Raw genomic sequence first — 10,913 nt, 5'->3', positions numbered from 1 at the left:
TAACATTTAGCGCATAAATCTCAAACTTTGTATAATAGTAGGAAACATAACGTGGTATAGAAACAATGTGTAGTACAATATTACATGGAGAAGATCTTTTTTTTTTTTTTTCTCAATATCTGTCAAGTTTTGTTACTATTCAATCTTATCAGCGAGACATTTTCAAGCTCATCGTTATGTCATTTAATCTATGCTTATGTCGTTTAATCTATCTTGTAACTGGTTGTAAGTATTACTAAAAACTATTTGCAAAACGGTTAAGATCCAATCGCTATGTAAATGTTAAATTGGAGGGTAAACTATTCTCTAATTTATTATTTAGACAGTGGTAAAACCCCTACTTAATCTCCAAGTGTTATATTAAATAGCAATTGACAGTAATCAATTCTCTAATCTAGCAATTAGAGAGAAATCGGGGTTTAATTGCTCTAAGAAATTCAAAACCTAAATCATTCTCTTAGATTGTAGAAAAAAAATATGAATTGTATTTTAATTAAATAAATTGTGATTAAAAGGAATAAATATAGGAATTTAGATACTCATAAAAATTAAGATAAAAATTATTATCTAACAAGTGTGAACACAATTATAAATAATTTTTTAAAACATGAGTACGGAGATAGATATTATAATATTCTAACAAGACTTTACTCGTTAATGTCTATGCTTCAATTTTTTTTAAATGTGAATATGAGAATTTTAATGAAATAAAATTAACATTAATTTAGTATGAGAATTTTTTTAAAAAAAAAAAGAGCTTACCTGCACAAAATAGAAAAGGGTTAGGTTTGAAGTGTTTTTTTTATTGGATCTCGCATAAACTTATTATTTACTTCAAATTAAGTTGAATGACCCATATTGACAGCTTTAGGCCCCCAAGACTTTTTGTAGCAATACAAAATCTATAAGAGGGAGTTCTATTATTTGATTGGTTGTGATTAAGATGTTTAATTAAAATTAAGTTTAATGTAGTGATATTTTAGGATTATAATATGTTCAATTAAAATTTTATATGTGGTCTTGTAATATTCATGTAACATTGTATAAAATTATAATACTAAAAATAATTAAAATTATTAATAATAATTATAATAAAATTTTAGATTTACTCGTTGAAGACGTAACTTTTAAATAAAATTCATTGTATTCAAGCTCTAAATTATGTGATAAGTGATATACTAATTTTTTTTTTAAATCACACTATCAAATTATAACTTTTGATTGTAAAGCAACCTACGTTACTATACAATACTGGAAGAGTACAAATAAGATATAGGTAAATCTATAAATTATTAACCTTAGTTTCTTTTCATTATAGACTTTTCAGCTAAGGTTTAAACCTTAATTCACTTTAATTAAATACATATATTAAATAAATAGACTATTTAAATTAATTATTTGACTTACTTGTACACTTCATCTTAATCATAATTTATTCTATTTTTATTAAAAACAATAACAATTTATTTTAGTTAAAAACAATTATTAGATAATTCTAACACATATTATATCTTATTGTAACACAGAAAGACAAAAAAAAATAATAAAAAATTAAAATATATTTAAATCGACTTAAAGAAGAGAAACAAACAAACATAGATGATTTGAGTCGTGAATCAAACATGAGTTTTTATGTAAAATTGAAAAAAAATACTATGGCAAACATTTATTATCTTATAATTAAGTTTAAAACAAAAAAAATTAGGATAAAACTTAGCTCCAATTATCTGCGCACTGTTTATTAACTAAATTTAAATTTTATTTTAGAGATAACATTAATTATTTTTAAAATAAAATTCTAATTTTAATTAGTTAACAACGCTATAAAACAGTACACAAGTTTTCTCCAAGAACCTATTGCTTTCTGAATATAGACTGATATTGGTTAAGGAAGAGACGGAAAAATAACGAAGAACCAAGAATTAAAAATCAGCCTCAGAAAAATGATGAGCTGTGGTACAATTTTTGAAAAGCTGCATTCTTTAAGGAGTTCATATTACTTCAGAAACCACAAAATTGGAACAATAAACATGTGTCTTAGCTGATGTACTTAGGATTTATGAGCCAAAATTCTAGAAACAAACTAAGAAAACAAAAACAAGACTGAAAGAAGCCCGGGTTCTAAAACTACACTAATTAACATAATCGTTTGAATTGAAACAAAACAAGGCCAAAAATGCAAGATTAAAGGAAAATGAAGCACAGAATATTGTTATTACTTGACTAATATTATTTAAAATAGCTAGAGAAAATTCACACAGCAAGTTTTTCGATGAACAGATCACCATAATTGGAAGAATAATTCAAATTGATAGTATTGTCGGCAAAATCAACACTTTTAAGCTAAGTTAAAGAAACTCAAATGTTAATTTGATAGTGGTGTTTTATAGAAACATACGTGGCCAGAAGAAATTGTACACATTTCCAGATAATATGCTTATAGCCGAAAATGGTTGCACTGATAACCATATATACAACCTGTTGAAGAAAAAAAAAGAGTGAAAGTAGAGGAGATTAAGATTAGAATGCACTGGTTCGGTTATAAGAGTAGACTAAAGTTACTAAAACAAAACAGATAACTTGGAAACAACTAAACTAGAGCAACAAGAGACTTGCAGAAAAAGCCACAGAAAATGAAACATTGGTGAAACAAAACAATGACCACGTTACATACCATACCCGAGCAAAACAATAGAGAACAAAGTTGGTCACAGAAAATGAAGCATTGGATGAAATATTAATTATCACATCTGCGCCCAAAATACCAATAACTTGTGGAGAGTGGGATTTGAACCCACGCCCTTTCGGACGAGAACCTTAATCCGGCGCTTTAGACCAACTCGGCCATCTCCACCTTACAGTGTTGAGATATTTATGCGATATTAAACATTATTCATGCATTGCGGCATCCACTCCTCACCACTTTAATTTAAATTGAAAATGAGCTAAAATCTCTACTACTAAATTGTGGACAAGCTAAATATCGAGAAGTTTTTCATTTTTTTCAATTTCTTTTTTCTCTAGTTGACCAATTAATTTGAGGACAGCATATTTTCGTACAGCTTAGTATCTTGGAAGAGTAATTTTGAATTGAGATGGAAAAAAATCATTCTAATTAATTATAAATAAATGTTTCTGTTTGAGAATAATAATAAAAATAAACCAATTCGATATGATACTTTACAATTTTGATTAGATCATTTTTTTTTGTATTTTGCTTTATTTTTTTTTAAAAGAGATACAACTTTAATTTTTTTAACAAATAAGTGAATAATCATTAATTAGAGAATGAATAAAGTTTCATATTATTATATAAATTTTTTAATAGCTCATTTTAATTTAAGAGGCATTTTTTATCAAATAAAAAGCCAATTGTTTAATAAATATGAAAAAAAAGGTTAAAAGTATTAAATCTCATCATAAATCAAAATAATCTCAATTTTTTATTAAAAAATTCAGGTACATTGAATAAAATATATTTTTAATTTGTGTTTATATAACATGATTTTATAAATCTATACTGTGCATACAATAGGAATAGGTTCATTGATAACTAGAAAGTGCTTTAATTTTCACGATTATAAATCCTAGTCATAGTTAACAGAATGAGTCACAGTTGTCAATTCGATCAGTTTGACCAAAAAATGGTCAATTCCAAAAATTTAAAATTGGTAGAGTTAAAAATAGGTCAGGAACCAATTAAATTAGACAAAAATAGGCCAAAATGTAAAAAAAGAAAACAGGGAAAAAATTGGGTTGAACCAGTTTTTTATTTTTATTTTTTTGTTGAATTTATTTTTTTTAAATTTAAACTAAATAAAAATTCATACACGATATATATATATATATATATATATGGTTATTGTTTAATATTTATTATAATTTTTTATCTTGTAAAACATGTAATATGATATTTCTATACTAATTTAAAATTACAACTTATTTTTTTTATAATTTTATATTAGTTTACCACTTGTATCATATAATATTAAACATATATTTTGTTATTTCTAATTTGGTCTCAGTTCAATCATGATTAAACCAAATCCATGCATGAACTCGTATCTTCGTTGGTTCAATGACGAGTTTGGTTTCGAAGACATTTCTTTTGGTATCCTTTATATTAAACACATCCTCAAACATTACTATGAGTATGGCATTCAAAAATGTTTAACTCATACAGCATAAAAGAGGTATGAAATTGGTGAAAAGAAGGAAAATGAAAAGTAAGGGATATAATAGATTAATATAAAAATTAAAATTATAACATAATTAAGATGTTTATATACTTGTTAGCATACTTTAGCATGAATAATACTATTTAAAGTCTATTTCTAGTTATTGTGTTTTGATTGAAGATTATTAATTTCTCAGAAGAACAATAATTAAAATATATATATTTTTATTGTATAAACAAAATATTAAGCCATGATTTTAGTTTTATGTGAATTTATATAGCCGAAATAACTATTTAAAAGAATTAAAATTTAAAAAAAAACATATAATATTCATTTGTTATAATCAGAAATAATCTTATACTTCTCTTGAATTCTTTTACAAATAAATAAAATTAATTATTATTTTATTTGTGAAAAGACCTTATCTAAAGATATCGCTGTAAATTTTATAAATTCAAATAATGAATTAATAAATATATTTATAAAGTCTGAAAGAGATTCTCATATGAGAATTTCAAATTAAGTATATATGATTTATATACTCAACTGAAAAGATAATATTATATATATATATATATATATATATATAAATATACTATTTATAGAAGTTAATATTAGTTATCTCAGATAATTGCACATTTATTCTTAATTATGTAGTTATAACCGTGATTTCTCTTGATAATATAAATACCCATCCGGTAGTGCAGTCACAAGATCCGCAGAATAACTTGTGAGATTTAAACAGTGTTCTACGTTGACTTGCGATCTTTATTGTTGAAGTCTTATTCATGGGTAAGGGTGCGTAAGTTTGTAGAATGGTAGATTTAGTTAAACAAAAGAAAGTGGTAGCCGAAAAGAAAAATGAGATGCGTGGTATATGGCAAAATTTGTGTGACGTTGAATACTTACCCCATCGAGGAGGAGTCCAAAACAGGTTTAATTTTTTATTTTTACTTTTGTGGTCTGAGTTGCAAATGACAGGAAGGGTATACAAATAAATATCAATAACGTTCATATTAAGTGAGATTCCTACTTCACAGGTGAGGGGATATGGACCCTCTCCGTTAAATTTTAACACGAGCGAAATTGAACCTATCTATGCTATCTTATCCAATTATAATTTAAACACATATTTTATGTTATTATTTTAATTATATATTTTCATGGGTGTGATCTTATCTATCTGAGCTATCACAAGTACTTCTCGTTTTGACCACCGTAAAAGCCAGCGTAAACTAGATCATTCCCTCGCAATTTCGTAGGTTCAAAAACCTTTTCCAGCTACACCGAGTCACCGACTCGAAAACCACTCACTCGCTCACGCTCTCTCTCACTCAACTGAGTCTCCGTCGCTCCGACTAATCAGTGTCACTTTCGATGCCATGAATTTGAGCTACGAACAGAGGCTTCAGGTTGTTGCAAAAATCATACTCGACAGCGACGCACGCTCTGGCGACGCGCCGCCATGTCAGGAAGAGTTTGGGCTCACGGCAACGCTCAAGCCCCACCAGGTGGAAGGGTTGGCGTGGCTCATACGGAGGTACAAACTCGGCGTCAACGTTGTCCTCGGTGAGATATACCCTTCGAATCTTCCTTTCAATGTGTTTGGTTGCTCGGAATGCTCGGATACTGAAAGATACTTTAGATCATCGTTTTCTGGTTTTCTAAATTTTCTGGACAAAATCGAAATTCATTATTCCCAGTGAGACTATAGGCTCGGTCTTCAATTTCGCTGTGTTTAACTGCATGGAATGTTTGAAATTTGAAAGAAAATGTGGGATTTGGATTAGTTATTGGTCCGCCCCAATGTGTGCCAATAACTTTATGAAAAATAAGTGAAGGATTATAAATTTTGGTGCAAAGGTGTATTTTAGCACTCCAAAATATAGCAATATTCTTTAGCATACCATTATTGAATGAGTTTTATGTGGGTTCTACTAAAAAATGGGTCCACTTTCTTTGTGGCACTTAAATGGAATTCAACCAATAATAGAATGTATTGGAAAAAAGAGTATTATGGACATGTTTCATATAGTCACATAAGTCATCATGCTATTCCTTCTTTTGTAAATACAACAAATTGGTCCTTCAATCTCAAATTATACCGTCAAACTGAAACTAATGGCATTATCATTGAAGGACCAAACTTGATATTTAGTATAAACGCAGGATTCAAGGTAATGTGAATTGTGGAAATACTTTGAAGGTCTAAAACAGATATTTAACTCTGAAAGTATGGTTATGAGTTGGGTTTATTTAGATAATTTAAGAGTTTGGTGAGGAGGAACTTTGTTTCATGTTATATGAACCTGAATATATATTGACATTTGAATACAGTAATGTATGTTGTAATCGGGTGGACTGGCCAGTGAGGCTCCCACTTGCTGGGATCTAGGGAGAGGGTGAATGGATGCAGCCTTACCGCTGCAAGTCAAAAGGCTGATTTCAAGATTTGAAACTTGTGACCAAGTCACAAGGAAGCAACATTACGATAGCGTCTGTTAAAATTGGATATCTAGATATTCGAGAGAAAAGAAGAAGAACTGAATGTTTTATTATATCTGAAAAACGAGAAATATACGACTATATAAAGCCGCTACATCAAAACAAATAACTGCAAAGATCACATTTATATGCTTAGACGTGATCCCTGATATCATGGAACGTATGACTTATTCTTCCTAAATAATAGGAATATCAAAGCAACATAATAACAAAACAAAGCAGTAAACCTAACATTTCCTCCCTTAAACTAATGCTTCCATACTAGTTACTCCAAGCATAATTCGCAATTTCTCAAACAGCTCCAGCTTTAAGGGTTTCGTCATGATATCAGCAAGCTGCTCCTAGGAGTTACAAAAATTGAGTTGAACTACCCTGTTATTAACCAAATCTCGAAGAAAGTGGAATCTCACATCAGTGTGTTTGCTTTTTCCATGGAACACTGGATGCTTAGATAGTTGTATAGCAGAACTGTTATCACACATAATTGCAATTTTAGACTCGTCTTTAACTCCAATCTTCTTAAGTATCCTTCCAAGCCAAACACATTGGCAAGCACATAGGGTTGCTGCCATGTATTCAGCCTTGGTTGTGGACAATGCAACCACAGTTTGTTTCTTAGATGCCCAAGATATTGCACCCGTTCCCATCATGAACACAAAACCCGACGTGCTCCTTCGATCATTCAAATCTCCAACATAATTGCTGTCTGTAAAGGCTAGTAGTTTTAGATTATCAATTCCCTTTTTGTACCAAATGCCAAAATTGATTGTGCCTTTGACATACCTTAAGATTCTTTTTGCAGCAAGCCAATGTGTTGTAGTAGGACTGGTCATGAATCTACTTATTAAACTCACTGTATACATCAAATCAGGCCTTGTAACCGTTAAATACATCAAACTTCCAACTAATTGTTTAAATAACGTTTCCTCAACTTTCACTCCTTCTTTGTTTGTTGACAACCTCGTTCCTGGAACCATAGGATTTTTCATAGTATTACAATCCAACATTCCAAATCTCGACAATACCTCCTGTGCATATCTTCTTTGACAGATAAATGTGCCGTTTGGGCTCTGCTTGACTTCAATGCCAAGGAAATGACTCATCATACCCAAATCAGTCATATCAAAATGCAACATCATAGAATGTTTAAACTCATTACACATGCTTCGATCATTGCCCGTGAATGTTAAATCATCAACATAAAGACTGACTATTATTATTTTACCTCCTTGTGACTTAGTGAACAGTGTGTGTTCACTAGAACACTTTTCGAATTGTTCCTGTGCAAAGTAGGCTTCAATTTTGTTGTACCAGGCCCGTGGTGCCTGTTTGAGGCCATACAATGCCTTCTTCAGCCGATAAACCTTCTCTTCTTCTCCCTTTTTTTGAAATCCTTCGGGCTGCAGGACATACACAGCTTCCTTGAGTTCCCCATGTAGAAAGGCACTCTTTACATTAAGCTGAAAAACTGTCCAGCTATTGAGCAGCTGTGGCCAATATTACTCGTACAATGTCAAGTCGAGCAACTGGTGCAAAGACTTCGGTATAATCAATCCCATGCCTCTGTGCATATCCTTTTGCTACCAACCTTGCTTTGTATTTCTCCACTTGCCCATTAGCATCCAATTTTGTTTTAAACACCCACTTAACTCCAATTGGTGTGACTCCATTTGGTAATACAGTGAGTTCCCATGTGTGATTCCTTTCTATTGTTTCTATTTCACTCGACATTGCCTCTCTCCAATGTGTACTCTCCACAGCTTCTTTGAAAGTGACTGGGTCACTATCAGTCATCATCAACATTACATTTAAGCAGTCTTCTTCGGAAATACCTTCCCTAGTTTCATAGTCTTCCAACCATCTTGGTGCTCTCCTTACACGTGCACCCCTCTCTGGAGATATTTCATATGATATATCTCCTATGTTGTCTTCCTCTTCATCTGCATCTTCATAGTGTAGTTTCTATTGCTAAGTTTTTGATTTACTCCAGTCCCAACTTTCTTCTTCTTCAAACACCACATCTCTACTGATGATGACCGATTTCGAAATCAGATCATATAGTTTCCAGGCCTTTGATTCATCACTGACTCCTAGAAAGATACATGCTTTGCTTTTGTCATCTAGTTTAGCTCTCTTCTGATCTGGTACATGAGTATGTGCTAGGCAACCAAAGATTTTAAAGTACTCCACCATAGGCTTCTCACCGCTCCAGGCCTCCTCTGACGTCTTGCTTTCTATAGCTGCAGTTGGACTTCTATTCTGAATATGCACACACCATTTTACAGCATCTGGCCAGAACATCTTGGGAACCTGTTTTTCATGCAACATAGCTCGGACAACATCCATAATAGTCTTGTTCTTCCTTTCCGCCATGCTGTTTTGTTGAGGAGTGTAACAGGTGGTCAACTGTCTTCGTATACCTTCTGAGTGACAGAACTCCTCAAATTCATTTGAAAGAAATTCCCCTCCTCTATCTGTCCTGAGACAGGATATACTTGTTCCTATCTCCTTCTCAACGCGAGCTTTAAACTTCTTAAACATTGCAAGTGCTTCTGATTTTTCACGTAAGAAATACACCCAGGTTTTACGAGTAAAATCATCAATGAAACTCAAGAAATACTTCTTACCACTGTGTGAAGCTGGCTTGATAGGACCACAGATATCTGAATGAATCAGCTGCAGTTGTTTGGATGCTCTCCATGTATTTTTGCTAGGAAAAGGACTTTTGGTCTGTTTCCTAGTTAAACATGTATTACATGTTTTTACTGGAAATTCCAATGCTGGTAGTCCAACGACCATCTCTTTACAAACCAATGTATTTAATGCCTTGTAATTGAGATGTCCGAACCGGCAATGCCATAAGTAGGCTTCTCTTGCTGATGCACTTTCTGTTTGAAAACACACAGGCTGTTTTGGAACTAAAGAGGCTGTCACATAGAACATTCTATTTCCACTCATGTTAGTTTTCATAAACAATCCTTTCTGTGAGTGAAATACTTTGCACGTACCATCTGAAATCAGAATGGTCAAACCCTTCTCTTGTAGTTGCCCTATACTTAGCAAATTATTTTTCAGATCGGGAATATAATATACATCAGTTAGAACCTGAGACATATCATTAATTTGCATTCTGATACTACCTCTAGCTTCCACTTTCATATGAGTATCATTCCCAAGCTTCACTGTTCTGCAATGCTCTTCCTCTAGACTTAGAAACTACTCTTTATTGCCGGTCATGTGATTGCTACAGCCTAAATCAAAATACCACCGGTCTTCTATTTGTTGGTGTAAGTCCTCATAAGCCATTATTAAAATCTCGTCTTCTTCATTTACCTCTACATAATTTGCCTTCTTCTCCCAATCTGGACACTCATATTGAAAGTGCCCCAATTTGTGACACTTGAAACATTCAATAGTGGCTTTATTTAAGGATTGTCTTCCTCTCCCTCTGCCGCAGCCACCTCTGAATGCGCCACGACCCCTATCTCTATTAGGTCGATCCTCTTGAGTGTTTTCTGCTAGAAATTTTTTCATGGGTTGCTTTCAACACTTGCTCCTCCTCGTGTAACCCTTGCATCCTTTGCTCATGCACTAGGAAACTTCCATGCAACTCATCAATTGTTAAGACGCTGATATCATTTGATTCTTCAATCGCGCAGACTACATAATTGAATTTTGGGGTAAGAGAGCGCAAGATTTTACTCACCACTGTGCTTTGCTCCATTGTTTCTCCATTTGATTTCATGTTACTAACCACAGTCATGGTGCGTCCAAGAAAGCTATCCACCTTTTCTCCATCTTTCATGACGAGCAATTCAAATTCTCTTCGTAATGCCTGGAGTTGCGCGTTTGACCCTTGTAGAACCTTGATACTTCTGTTTCATGGAATTTCAAATTGCCTTGGATGTTCCTTTGTCAAGAATAGTCTCGAGAATTTCTCTATCAATGGATTGGAATAGAAATTTTTTTACTCTCAAGTCTTTGAGTTTAGCCTCGTCAAGAGCTTTCTTTTGCGCCTCACCGTTGGGTCCCGTGCTACGCACAGGCGTAGGTATACCATCCTCCACCAAACTCCATAACTTCTTGCTCCGAAGGAAGTTTTCCATTGTCATGGACCAAAAATCATAGTGGCCATCAAACTTTGGAATCGAGGGTTGCATGAATTGCTCTGTCATTTTGATTTGCTACAGGAAGTATTCTCTCACTTTTGCTCACGTATATATAGAACAC

General features: G+C 32.6%; 1 protein-coding gene across 5 annotated transcripts in view; it reads left to right on the top strand.

Moving 5' to 3' along the window:
• Window positions 1-5,400: 5,400 nt before the first annotated feature.
• LOC113849308 (probable helicase CHR10) overlaps window positions 5,401-10,913 on the top strand; it is a 35,145-nt gene continuing 29,632 nt past the window's right edge. For all 5 annotated transcript variants that reach the window (XM_027479122.1, XM_027479125.1, XM_027479126.1 and 2 more), the window contains exon 1: window positions 5,401-5,747. In XM_027479122.1, the coding sequence (XP_027334923.1) occupies window positions 5,561-5,747 (187 nt within the window). In that variant the 5' untranslated portion in view covers window positions 5,401-5,560. The remainder of the gene's footprint in view (window positions 5,748-10,913) is intronic.

The sequence above is a fragment of the Abrus precatorius genome, unplaced genomic scaffold, assembly GCF_003935025.1.
Source record: "Abrus precatorius isolate BTA unplaced genomic scaffold, Abrus_2018 Scaffold9, whole genome shotgun sequence".
Classification (NCBI taxonomy): Eukaryota; Viridiplantae; Streptophyta; class Magnoliopsida; order Fabales; family Fabaceae; genus Abrus; species Abrus precatorius.
This window is presented reverse-complemented; position numbering and strand designations above follow the sequence as displayed.